This window comes from Caretta caretta, chromosome 8 (assembly GCF_965140235.1).
Source record: "Caretta caretta isolate rCarCar2 chromosome 8, rCarCar1.hap1, whole genome shotgun sequence".
In the NCBI taxonomy this organism is placed as follows: Eukaryota; Metazoa; Chordata; order Testudines; family Cheloniidae; genus Caretta; species Caretta caretta.
The window spans coordinates 75,236,048-75,250,294 of NC_134213.1; the positions used below are offsets into that span (position 1 = coordinate 75,236,048).

The window sequence follows — 14,247 nt, forward strand, 5'->3', positions numbered from 1 at the left end:
ACATGACCTGTAAATGGACGACTGATGGAGAGTGGTGTCAGCACTGGTAATTGGGGGAGGTCTGCTAAGCCCTTGACCAAGCCTTCAAATTTGATGTTTGGGATAGGTTGCTGTGGTGTGGTGGGTTGAGAAAGTTTGTTTTATGCTTGGGTGGTTGTCTGCGCCACGGAGGATCGTATTGTCTCTGGGTCTACGCATAGGGAGCCTGTGTAGGACGTTGCAAGGTGTAATACCTGCCCTGCTTATGTTTTGTTGCAGGTGTAAATATGCCAAGTGATCTGAGAATGGCTCTCTAATCCTTTAGCGAGTGGAGGGATTCAGGTCTTACCTGTGAACAGTTTTGGACCCTCAAAGGGGAGGTCCTCTACTGTGGATTGCACCTCCCTTGGAAACCACGACAGGTGAAGCCAGGAGGCTCGGCACATTACAATGGCAGTAGCGATGGACGTAGCTGCCATGTCAGTTGAATCCAACGATGCCTGAAGGACCACGCAGGCCAACAGGTGTCCTTCTGAGATGAGTGATATAAATTGCTCTCTCTCTCTTCAGGTATGCAGCCAATAAATTTAGAGAGAGTTTGGAATAATTCATGTGGTTGTATTTTGCCATTAGGGCTTCACAATTAGCAATTCTAAATTGTAATGTTGCTGATGAATAGGCCTTGCGGCCGAGTAAATCCAGTCTCTTCCACTCGGTCATACACGGTGGTCCTGGAATAATGTTGCTGCCACGTTCGTTAACTGCATCTACCACCAGAGAATTTGGCTGGGGGTGAGAGAATAAAAAGTCCAGCCCTCTCAAAGGGATGTAATATTTTTTATCCTCCTTCTTACGTGTAGGTGGGATTGTGGCAGGGGTCTGCCAGATGGCTGTGGCAGGCTCCATGATTGCAGCATTAAATTGGCAGGGAGATCTTGGAGGAGGTCGATGTGCGGAGTATATCGAAGAGCTTGTGCTGTGAGTCAGTGACTTCCTCGAGAGGCATTTGGAGCATGTCAGCCATCCTTTTAAATAGATCTTGAAACTGTTTGAATTCATCTCCGGCAGTAGGTGGCGGAGGCATGATGGTCTCATCAGGCAAGGGAGGAGGGTGGGTGACAGGAATAGCCTCCTGGTGCACAACCTCCTGTTGTTTCCTTGAAAGATTGCACATGGGAAATGTCGAATGGTGCTGCTGACGCTGGTGAGAAGACTGAGCTTCCCTGGAACCCCTCGGGGGTTCAGAGTAGTATTGGCTGTAGGCTGCCCAAGGGTCCCAAAGGGCCACTGTAGTGGGAAAAGTACTGGTGGAGGTCCCCACGGGTGTTCGTACCACCCCTGGAAATCTGATCTGTGGTGATGCCTAGGCTGCACTTGTGGCTCAGATCTGATATTGCCTTGCAAAAGTGAGGAGTGTTGGGATGAAAACACTTGCTTGTCTTCCTCGCTAGAGAAGGCAGGGTGGTAGTGATAACAGAAAGGCGGTATTGGTACCAAGGAGAGGTGACTCAGGTGCCAGGGCCACTGACAGATCCGTAGGTGCAAGAAACGGTTGTAAGTTCGGGACTGGCAGAGCCATCTGCATTTACAGGGTTGCACAAGAAAGGCAAAGGACCTTAAACTAAAACTTATGGAGAAGTCCCTCCTTCCAGCCTCGGACCCAGGGCCACAAGCTTCTCCCAGCTGCCAATCACCAAATGCAGCTTCTGACAGGGCTCCCTCCTCCTCAACCCTGCAAGAGAGGGATGTGCAAAGAGGAGAGCTACCACCTCTTCTACGAAGTCCACATCTAAGAGGAAGCGTTCCATGGCTCGGGCTCCAGCATTGGTACCGATTGTACTGTGGCAAAATACCTATGACACAAAATACCTATGGCACAGCGCCACTCCACCAGCTACTTTTCCTCCTTCGACTCTCAGATATTATGAAGGATACAACAGGCAGCTATAACCACTGGGATATTTTTCTCACTGAGATCTAGTCTGGTGAGTAAACACTGCCAGTGCCCTTTCAACCCAATGAATGTACATTCAAAATTGTCATTCTGTGCTGCTGAGTCAGTAGCTGAATCTTTCCGGGATGCTGTTGAGGTGACCAGTGTTTGGCTTTGTAAGACAGAGAAGCAAGAGGTAGGCTGAGTCCCCAAAGATCATTATTGGCATTTCAACATCACTAATGGCAATCTGCCAGTCAGGAGAAAGCATCCTGCTTGCAGCTTCATGAACAGCCCTGTGTTCTTAAAGATGCAACTTTCCCCGACCAATCCACACAAATGACAGTAAAGCATCCCTGGTGATCTACCAATTCTTTCATAACCACAGAAAAAGTAGCCCCTTCTGTTGACGTACTCTGCGTGGGGCCAAAATAGGGATATGCATGCCATCTACCACCCCACTGCAGTTTGGGAACCCATAGCTACAAATAAATCCACAATATCTTGCACATTAGGAGTGTCATAGTTCTGTGTAACAGGAGATAAATGGCCCTCTATATTTGCATCATAGCCCCCACTGTGGATTTTCCAACTTCAGAATGATTTCCCACTGACCAGTAGCAATACAACGCTGTAAGCCTCCATGGTGCTATCACCACTCACTTCTCAACTGCCAGTACAACTCTCATTCTTATGTCTATGCTCTGGAGGATTGGGGCAAACTCAGCTAACAGATCCAGGAACGTGGCCTTACACATCGTGTAGTGCTGCAGCCATAGCTTGTCCCATATCTGCGCTACGATGTGATCCCTATCAATCTGTGCTTGTTTCTCAGGCCCAGAATGGCCCTGTCTGCAGCTGCTCCATGACCGTCACCAAGCTCCAAGCATTTTTCGTTATGTCCCTTAGCAATACGTCTTGAAACAAATCATCATGATTCCCCACTGTTGCAGTATCTCCTGCGGCTCTGCAAATACCAAAGGATCATTCATTCTCTGTTCGCAATGTTCATGACAACAGTGCAGAGCTGTCCAGGCTCCATGCTTTTGTCAGAAATCGGAGACAGCAACAAGCGCTGAGAGAGTTTGTGGAGTTTTTAAAAAGGAGCAAAAAATCATGGGATAAGGACGGCATTAAGGGGATGGAAAAAGTTGCATGATGGGAACTTGACCTTGCTCCCAGTCACCCCTGCATGCCCCACAACGCATTGCGAAAATTCCCTACAAGGCACTGCACTGGAAGGTGGTATGTGGCACACTGGGATACCTATCCATGGTACACTGCACTTTATGTCACCACAGGCACTCCCGGTGAGTACATGCACCAGCAATGGAAGCAGCCAAGTATGTAGGAGCACTATACTAACGGTACCAGCTTCATGCTGATGCACCTTGCATTAACCAGTTTGTAGTGTAGACATGGCCTGAGAAGTGTGAATTGCCCCATTCGTAACAACCCCAATCCACTCATCCAAGGAGATACCACAGCTGCTGGGGCAGGTACAGGAAGGCACCCAGCTTCACCCTCTCCCCTCGGGGTAGCGAGAGAGGACCACCTCCTGTGCAAGGGAGTAGGGGGCCTCCTAATGCCGCTCTGGAACAAAAATGAGTCCTTTTGCCACAACCACTCCAAGTGAGGGGCTGGGCATGGTAAGGAGGCAGAGTCATAAAAGGCCCCATGTGTACTATTACCCCAGATTGCTTTAATTGGGCCCTCACATAAAGTCACACTTCTGCAAACCCTTATTCAGAGGGGTACTCCTGTTATTCATGAGAAGTCTTAGGGCTGGTCTACCCTAATGCTGTAAGTCGATCCAAGTTACATTCTTCAATGTAACTTAGGTCTACTTATAGCGGTGTCCACACTGTGCTACGTCAACGGCAGACGCTCTCCCATTGACTTTGCGTCCTCACCAGACCTGGTAAATCGACACCAGTGCATCAGTGCCAATTTAGCGGGTAGCGTAGACATGGCCCTACACTAACTTCAAAAGAACTACTCCCAGGAGTAAGGGTTTGCTGAAACAAGAACCAAGTGGCTAAATTAAGAGGCTGTTACCTCAGTGTAATAGCCTCTAGACATCCTCTGAGAAAAGTCAGCATTTGCAGCTTCAAACCTAATTTTTGAAAGCTACAAATCAAGTAATTTCTTCAGTAGAATCTCATTTTAGGCACATCCGTCATTCACTACTCCTCCAGATAACTTAAAAATATGTACATTTGCCTTAAAGTCAACTGTGCCAATATCAAAATTCAACTCCACCATTTTCTTTCTCAGTATCACAGTTCCATTATTACCACCGCCTATAACTGCAATGCCACCAAATACTCTATATCTTTGACCTCAAATATAGACCAGAAATAATGCCATGAAAGCAGTGATTTTTGTAGAAGGCGTTCACAGCTACAACTCTCATTGGTGGCATGATAAAACCTGAACAGATAGCTAGATACATGTGAAGACATGATGCAACAACATAATGCATCAATTTGTATTGTTGTATCTAGGAACTCTAGTCATGGACCAGGACCCCATTGTGCCAGGTGCTGTATAAAGAACAAAAAGATAGTCCTTGCCCCAAGGAATGTGTTTACCACAAGACACATTGAAATAAAGAGTTGAGCTTTGAAATAAACATGTTTATTAACTGTGCCTCAGCCCACCATCGTACACACTGAGTACTAAAGAAAAATAGTTAGGCCCCGATCCTGCAAACATTTAAGTAAAGTTAACCACAAGCCTAAGTGCTTACAGAATAAGGGCCAAAGTTTGTAGAGCTGCATGAAGGAGAAAAAGCTTTTGATGGCATTTATATTTACTTACTCTCCAGGGCCTCCACAGTAGCAGTAACATTGCTGGGCATTGGTTTTATGGCCTGCATCCCATTCAAGGTCTGCTACATTGTACGGTAATGTTTGCTTCATGACTTGTAGCGCTTTGGCATTTGGTCCTTTCTTCAGCGCACCACCCCTCTGGAACAAAACAGATCCATGGTTTTCATAAAAACAATAAGTTAATTATGCCAATTTCAAAATCTTTCAACACAAAGGCATATATAGTTACAAAAATACTTTTATAAGAATTTTATCTGCAATTTTGATATACCAGCTATTTTATTAAAAATAGCCTTTGAAAAAATATCAAATTTCATAGCTTCCAATTGACTCACAAAAATTTCCCATCCAGATCAAAGCCAGGAACTGTGGGAAGTCTCTCAAAAAGCACTAGTTTTTATTTGTCACTTTCAACCTCACACTTAAAAAGTTTTCATTAACCACCATACAAATACTATGGAGGAGTAGGTGAACAAGTTATGTCAGCCCGATAGTCAAAAATTTGCTTCCATAACACACCTTTGTTGTTGTTGCAAAAACACACTGTCGACAGAGCCATTTATCATCTGAATCAATCACGCTGGAATCAATATTTGGTGTGTGGCACAGCTGATGGTAACCTGAATTCAAAATACAGATTTTATTCTTGTAACGAAACCCATTAAAGACTTTACCCATATTTACAGGAACTAAAAAGTTTTAAAAAGAAAAAAGTTTAAAACAGAAAGTAAATGTAAAATATCCTTCATTTAAGTAAAAATATTATAATCAGCTAATAAGATCAATAGGGTTCCAAATTTTAAAGTTCTTGTGGTAAAAACTACATTCACAAATCAAACAACAGACCTTGTAAGTCAGTTTACAACAAACAAGAACTTTGAAAGGTTACAAAACTCAAGCCAAAAGTAGTCAAGCATCCACCCCTGTTCTGGCTTCTTTTGCCTTTCCATTGGTCACAGCTGAAAATAAACCAAAATGTCTTAAATGGAACAAACATCAAGAAACAGAAGTTACCTTGGCCACATTTATCACATATAACCATTTCATTAGGTGCTTCGGAATACTCTTCCTGACATATTGTACAGACCATTTCCCCACTTTCAGTGGCTCCTAAAAATAGACAAAAGTGAAACTTATTATATATTTAGAATTTTCCCATTTCTTTCTCTGTTTAGACTAAAACCTTTAGTTAGGAGTCACACGTGTGTGCATTGTAGGGAGCAGATTCATGCTATATTGAGTAATTTTTTGTTGACTGGAAATCTGCATGCTTTTCCAGTTTGTAATGGAATAGAAGCCATGTGTCTCCCACCTTGTTTATTCACCATGCTATTTCATTGTCACAAGGGTCAATATTTATAAAAAAAAGTTACCTAAGCTATAATTGCAAATAATTAATGTTAAGACCAGCTTTCTGTTTAAAGCTTGACTCTAAGTGCTCTAGAATCTATACAGTTTCTTGGATTGTCTTGAAATTTGGTGTGCTTCATGGGGGAGCAGGGTTCTGTTAGTAATCCAAATTTGGGGCCATCTGAAGAAGGGGATTCCAAGATACGGCCCCTGGTTGGGGAAAAAAGCCAGCTTTGGTAAAAGAGGAGAGATTCTGGCAATCTTTTTTTGCTCAGACACACAGATCAAATCAGGGTTTTTATCGCATCAGGGTCTCCAATGCTTGAAGGTTACCCCATAGAGAGTTCGGCTCATCAAAAGCCTCATGTGCCTATTCAAGCAGATAATAGATTATAATGGCAATGAGCATGTGAATGTGCAGAGAGGCTAACTATCGGGAAACACAGGGCAGAGAGGGGTTTAAATTTATTTTGGAGAAATGCAATCTAAGTACAGCACAAGATTCAGAAGGTGCTGAAACTATTTTTTGGAAAGAATAAATTTCACATATGAGAATTCATTGGGAATGGAGGGATGATCGAGGTGCAAGACTAGGCAGTAATAGGGAAGGGGATAAATAGGAATGAGTGGTAGGAGTGGGAAGGGGGATTGGAGAATATGAAGGGTAACAGAGGAATGTAGGGGCTAGCTGGACCTGAATTTACCCCTTCCACGTGTGCTGGGAAACAGCAAAGTGCTATCTTTCTGAAGAGGGCTGAACCACCCTCCCTGGGCTACTTCCCCATGGCCTCCTCCCAACACCTTCTTTTTCCTCACCATAGGACCTTCCTCCTGGTGTCTGATAATGCTTGTACACCTCAGTCCTCCAACAGTCCGCATTCTCACTCTCAGCTCCTAGTGCCTCTTGCTCCCAACTCCTCACACGCATACCACAAACTGAAGCGAGCTCCTTTTTAAAACCCAGGTGCCCTGATTAGCCTGCCTTAATTGATTCTAGCAGCTTCTTGATTGGCTGCAGGTGTTCTGGAGACAATTAAGACAGGCTGATTAGAAGGTTCCTGATTGTTCTAGAACCTTCCCTGTTACCTTACCCAGGGAAAAGGGACCTACTTAGCCTGGGGCTAATATACCTGCCTTCTATTACTCTCCTATAGCCATCTGGCCTGACCCTGTCACAATGGGTAGGAAGTGACTTAAATTTTACAACTCCTTCACACTTGCAGTCAAGATACCATCTAAACCTATACTTTCCCCTACCCATCATTAGATCCACAGACTGCTCTCATATTCTACCTCAGTACTCCTAATACCTATGGCAACAAGACCCCAGAGCCCTGCTATTGAGCACCTCCATAATTCTGTATTGAAGCAATGCAAACTGGAACCTCAAGGTACATATGCACCTCTTTTCTTTGATAATACACATGGGGGGTGGGGGGCACCGTGCAGGATTGGGGAGGTGACTCAGACCCAAATCTCCTTGTATCACAATCACAGTTCTTCTAAACTGCTCCAACTTTTTTCTTCACTGTTCAATACAGCTGCACCTAACAAAGTGAATGCACCCGGAGTGCATGCAGCTAATTCTTAGTGGTTATTGCCAGGTCCAGGGAGGGCACAATTAAGGTTGCATGAGTGCTTACCTTAACTATTTCTGGGTTCTTAGAAGTTTGAGTTTTGCTAAACCTGATATTCTGGAGGGGCATGAGCTATAACCAGCAACCTTAACTCTGCATTAACAATTTTTTTTGCTATTTAATATAGGTGCAGAACCAAAAAGATGCATCTTCAAGTTCTAGATAGGCAACTGGGAGCTTTGTTTTGTATGCAGAAACACATTATGTTCAGTAATTTATTGTATCTTTACATACAGATCTTGTATGTGCAATTTATGTTCATACCTTTTGAAAGATTTGCCCATAGTGCTTTGCATTTTCTTACCAGTAAATACACTGTTAAATAATCCTCAAAAATCCTGTGAGAGGGGAAATCACTATTTATATAAAACCATATACATAAGTGTGCAGCATTAGTTTAGCTGCATGTCCATTTGACTAGACCATATTAGCACAAGTTTAGTTGCTGCTGCAGATGAAGCACCATAGGCACTACACACAAACAAGAATGTGACTTTTTAAAATGGAGATTTTGTTTTTTTTTCTTAAAAATTGATAGAAATATGAGGACATTTCACATTAAAATGGCAGGAAAAATGTTTGGCCTAACAAATAGGTAGCAGCAATGACCAGGTCCATTTACCATTATTTACACATGGCAAGGAAGATGTGACTGTTCCTCATTTATGCAGATCTTGCAACTGTCATCCATACCTTTGTCACCTCAAGGTTACACAACAGCAATGCACTCTAAATAATATCTTAAAGCCATCTGAAAGCTGAAGATGGTTGCAAAATCCAGTGGTGCACTTGATAAGTGAACTCTCTCACTGCAAGCATATTAAATCAGCACTTCACAATCTGCACCAGGTGCCTGAGGGTTTCTGGTGAAGTTTAGTGTGTTGTTCTTGACCTATATGATTTAGGATTTACCAATCTGCAAGACTGCCTGCCTCCCTCCCCAACACATGCCATGGTTTATTGATGCTGGGTCTTTAAACTGTACGTATTTAGGATGTGTTTTTCACTCATTTCAAGAGAATACCACAGACACCGTACTTTAGCATTTAAATGATTCTAAACAAATAAAATATTGATGATAATTTAATTGAAGTTCTTGCCTGTTTGTATATCCTTCCAGAGAACCCAGGATTTGGAACTGTCTTCAAATATAACGAAGCAGCTCTGTTTCAATTTGTTTATCTGAAAAACAAAGATACAATTACGATTTTGTAAATATGTAGAAATGTTAAATAAGGAAGAGTTTTATTTAACATTGTAGTCAAGCTTAACGTATGATGCTACAGGACTTCCTACATGTTTAAAAATTAGTTACCTTTTTGATAGTTCCAAGATAAAACAAGCCATCTGACCACCTCGCTAGGACATCCTGACCTTCTTCAAATTTACACACTGGCTTTTTGGCTTTCTGTCCATCCCGTAAGGACAGCTTGGCCAAGGATGTTGGTGTCTTTTGGTTTCGAGGTAAAGTAGACCGCTTTTGGACCAGTGAATTACCCACCCCTGTAGAGTTTCTAAAACAAAAAGAAAAAACTAAATTAGGATAATTTATTAAATCTGACACTTGTACTTCAGTCTGCCTTAATAGCACTTACAAAGAAAAGCCTCTCTGCTAATCTTCAGAACTGTGCAATAATTCAATAACTAAAACACATTGCCATTAAAATTCAAAAAGTACCAAAACCAATTGAGGGAATCCAATACTTAAGGGGGAAGAGGGAGGAAGGAGGAGAGACTGGTTCAACGAGACAGGTAAAAACAAATTTGTAAGGTGACCTATATAATCATTGTTATTATTCTATCGTGATAGAAATTACTTGTCTAAAGGCAATGTGGATCTAGATAAGAAAACTGTCATTTTAGTAGCTCAAAAGTTACAATTTAGTTCTTAGAAGAAACTGTCCCTTCTTCCAGGACAAGCTGCTCATCTACCTGTATTTAGATCCCCTGGATGCTCTGGCTGACCCAGTATATCTAACTTCAGCCTGAAAATGAAAACACCCCCCCATCTCATTTTTTGATTACACAGAAAGGCAGAAGCAGCATTCTGCATGCCCAGACCATTGCTTTGCTACATTTCTTTTCTAACTCCACTCAGACAGTTGAGTTACAAACTATACACTAGAGAACGCATGTGGCAGACTGTCTCCAAAGTACACTATGGCAGTGGTCCCCAAACTTTTTAAACACGTGTTCCCCCCTTACTCCTTCCACATCTCCACCCTCGGAGCCAGGGACGCAGCCCCAGTGGGTATGGGGGGGTGGAAGGACAAGGACAGGTGGAAGGGGGCCGAGGCTGAGGCCACAGCCAGGGGTGGGAATGGAGATGAGGCTGCAGGGCAGGGGCCAGGAGAGGAGCTGGGTGGTATTCCCTCGACCCCCCACAGGAACTTGCCTAGGCCCTAGCCACATACCCCTAAACGTTCTTCAGTGAGCCCCACAATTTGGGGACCTCTGTACTACGTAATACAACGATCATTTGGTGGCATTTATGAGGAAACTGAGGTGGGAAGCAAGTTTTCATTTTCCACATAAGTTTGGATAATTTATATACCCAGAATTTAAATAAAGTGCAGCACTTGGTACAGCAGCCACAAATAAAGTTCCATTCATTTAGATCAGGGTTTCAGTTGTCCTAGCCTCCGAAACAGCAAATTATTTCTTAATCTGTATAAAAAGACAGTAGTCAAACAAAACTTTAAAATAGCTTAAGGCAAGTCTACACTACAAGTCTACACTATTGCATTGGCATAGCTGCAGCTCTTCTCAGTTTAATAACTCCACCTCTGTGAGAAGTGATAGCAATGACTATGGAAGAAGCTCTTCTGATGACAAAGCACTATCTATATAGGGGATTAAAGCTGGTACACTACTGGGATAAACCGACCCAAATTACGCTACTCCAGCTACATGAATAATGTAACTGGAGCCAATGCTCTCTCTTCGACTTATCTTATTCTTCCCAGGGAGCTGGAGTATCAGAGTCAACCGGAGAGCGCTCTGCAGTCGGTTTAGCAGGTCTTCACCAGACCCACTAAACTGACACCTGCTGCATCAACTGCAGCAGCGTAGATCTCCCTGATAGTGAAGACAAGCCCTATGTCGATGAGAAGCGTGGATTTTTTCAAAACTCTTGTGATGTAATTATACCAAAGTAAGTGTGTAGTGTAGACCTGGCCTTAGTTATTTTATCTATTTTTAAAGGTCATCTGAAAAAAGATTTGTTTTTGTTTTTTTAAAGTTGTACTTGCACCCATTTTCTTGATTGTCATGTAAAGTTTACACCTGTCTCCCCTCCAAAGCAAAATTTTTTTTTCAGCTTAAGTTTTTAACCTTAAACGTAACAAGAATATCAAGTCTGGTCTTCTCCAGTTTTATTGAATGATCTCAGGGATGTTTATTGTGAGCTTTAACCCCTTCAAGTGGGAGGTGTGGATTCTTTCACAAAGGGTTCCTGTATCCAAACCGTTAGTCACTGAAGTTAAATGGGTGTTAACAAAATAAAAAACAGTTTTAACAATCTAACTAAAGAATTCCATTCCCTCTCAATTAGGCCATGTCTACACTACAAAGTTAAGTTGAGTTAAGTTATGTTGACATTTATCCACTGCTGTAATTAAACCACAGTTGCACATCCACAAAACACAATAACTTGCGTCAGCGGAGTGCATCCACAGTAGATACTCTTGGACCGACAGAAAGAGCAGTGCACCAAGGGTAGCTACCCCATTCTGCAACTCGTCACCATCTGCTGCTTAGTGCACTGGTAAGGGTTCGCAGTGCCTCATGGGGGTGGGCTCAACATTCCATGATGCAGTTTTCTCCACCCCATCATTCTATGGGCTTCCTAGTACATTTTGCACTGCTTTTCAACAGACCCTGTAAACTGCGCACCCACCCAGTTCTGTCAGGAAGCATGGATCCTGCACAGCTCTCAAGTACTGCAATGAGCGTTATGAACACAACGCAGTATTTCATGAGCTGAAAACTGATGAGGACACCATGGTGTCTGCCCTGCTGTGTGCCATGGACAGAAACAATTCAAGATTTGCAGCTGCTCTGTGAATGCCAACAGCAATGGTAGACCATCGGCTCTGGGTGTGAGAAACAAGTACTGAGTGGTGGGATCGCATAGTTATTTGGGGATGGAATGATGAGCACTGGTTGCAGAACTTTTGGACGTGGAAAGCCATCTTCCTAGAACTGAATGTGGAGCTCGCCCCTGCCCTCCAGCGCAATGGCGTGAAAAGGAGAGCTGCCCTAACAATGGAGAAGCCAGTGGTGATCGCTGTGAGGAAGCTGGCAATGCCAGACTGCTACCCAACAGTCACGAATCAGTTTGGAGTAGAAAAGTCCACTGTGGGGGTTGGAGTGATGCAAATGTTCAGGGCCATTAACTGTCTCCTGCTACGAAGGACTGTGACTCTAGGCAATGTATGTGAAATAGTGGATGATTTTGTGGCAATGGGATTCCTTAACTGTGGTGGGGCAATAAATGGCACACATCCCCATTTTGGCCCCAGTCCACCTTGTGACACAGTACATCAACAAGAAATACTATTTTTCTATGGCATTGCAAGCGATGGTGGATCACCAAGATCATTTCACTGACATCAACACTGGCTGGTCAAGGTGCATGACATGCATCTTCAGAAACACTGGCCTGTACAGAAAGCTCCAAGCAGGGATTTTCTTTCCAGACCAGGGGAAATGTGGAAATGCCAGTTGTGACCCTGGGAGACCCAGCCCATTCCTTCTTCCCAGGGCTTATAAAGTCTTTCATCAGCAACCTTGTCTGCAGTAAGGAGCACTTCAAAAAGGCACAGCAGGTGTAGGGCTTAAAGGGGCACTGGCAATGCCTCTTTGGCAGGTTAGACCTCAGTAAGCGAAGTATTTCCATGGTCATCATAGCCTGCTGTGTTCTGCATAACATTTAGTGAAGCTAACGGGGGAGAAGTTTCCACAACGTGGAGCACTGAGGTGGACCAGCTGGCCGCTGTTTTGAGCGGCCAGATACCAGGGCTGTCAGAGGGGCTCAAAGGGGAGCTATTCGAATCAGGGAGGCTTTAAAAGAGCATTTTGACAATAAGCCACTGTAATGCATTGAGCCAGGCATTGTTTTCTTGCACCACAGTATGAACCTTGTAATGATTGCTATGTGCGCAGTAATTTAAACAATGCAAACACATGTATTGGCACTGTCTGAATTTTAGCAACCACCACTATAGAGAGTGGACAAAGATTCATTCACTTTCTGTAAGTACATTTTTATTCCACACCCATGCAAACATTTCTATGTTTGGTAGGAACATGAAAATCAAAAGCACAATTGCCAATGAGGCTCTCACAGCTGGATACATGTCCAGCCATCATTGTGAAAAATCTCCCTTGAGTATGACAGCCCTAGAAGATGTGAAGAATGTGTGGGGAGGGCCTAGAAGGCAGTTCACCCTGGGCTGCAGGGGGAGGTGAGCATAATGTATTCCGCCTGAAGTTCAATCAGGGACCGCAACACATCTGTTTACTCCCTGAACAGCTTTATCATCTGCTCCTGCCCGTTTCCTATCCTGACTATCCATCTGCAGTTTGTCACTGATAGTAGACCACATTGAGAGAGGCTCCCAATCCAAACCACCAGAGGATCCTGGAACTCATCTTCCTTATTCCTCTTGTTTTGTCTCCTTATCAGATGGAGAGGCTCAGCCAGTGTGCAAGAAAAGACCTACAAGGGCACCTCTGTTGATGCTAAAGAACCATAGACAGAAGCTCTCTTGTGAGTGCACTCACACCCTTGATCCAAACAAGTTAGAAACACAACTGTCTCACTTTCCTATGACGGGCATAGAGCACGGCAGTAGCCCCAGCCATGCTGAGTTCAACATGGGGGTGATAACAGTGGGTATCTTGCTCCTGAGCAGGGCCGGCTCCAGGCACCAGCATTCCAAGCAGGTGCTTGGGGCAGCAGTTAGAAAGGGGCAGCAGTTCCTCCAGCCGCAGCAGCAATTCTGCAGCACCTTCTCTGTTCCACCCGCCGCAGTGGCAAATCGGTGGCAGCTTCTTCCTTTTGCCAGCCGCGGCGGCAGTTTTTTTCACTGCTTGGGGCGGCAAAAACTGTAGAGCTGGCCCTGCTCCTGAGGGTAACCGAGGATGCAAGGGTACAGCTCCTGCATGCATGTAGCTGCAGACTGGGTCTGAATGCTGTTCTCCTGTGTGCTGCTATGATGCCTGCAGAAGTAACTGTCGATTGGCACAGCAAAGTTTCCTACTGTGGGGGAAGAAACAAGGCAGCCCTCCCAAGAAACTTTTGGCAGAGGATTGCAGATTACCTCCATTAACGTTTCCTAGAGATCTCTATGGATGATTCCCAGGACATCCTGGTGTGCATAAACTAATTTTTCCACAGGGCCTCTCTGCCTAGCTGCACAGGGGAATGAGAACTAGATACAAACTGTACCTGCGTTGGTTATTTCGATCCCTCATCTACCCTGGTTAACAAACCAGAACATCAGCACGT

General features: G+C 44.0%; 1 protein-coding gene across 2 annotated transcripts in view; it reads right to left on the reverse strand.

Annotated features, from left to right (window-relative positions):
- Window positions 1-14,247, reverse strand: part of MTF2 (metal response element binding transcription factor 2) — a 48,802-nt gene that overhangs the window by 16,667 nt on the left and 17,888 nt on the right. For both annotated transcript variants that reach the window (XM_048860851.2, XM_048860852.2), the window contains exons 2-6: window positions 9,049-9,247; window positions 8,834-8,915; window positions 5,761-5,856; window positions 5,266-5,366; window positions 4,736-4,884 (exon numbers count right to left, since the gene is read on the reverse strand). In XM_048860851.2, coding sequence (XP_048716808.1) covers window positions 4,736-4,884; window positions 5,266-5,366; window positions 5,761-5,856; window positions 8,834-8,915; window positions 9,049-9,247 — 627 coding nt within the window. The remainder of the gene's footprint in view (window positions 1-4,735; window positions 4,885-5,265; window positions 5,367-5,760; window positions 5,857-8,833; window positions 8,916-9,048; window positions 9,248-14,247) is intronic.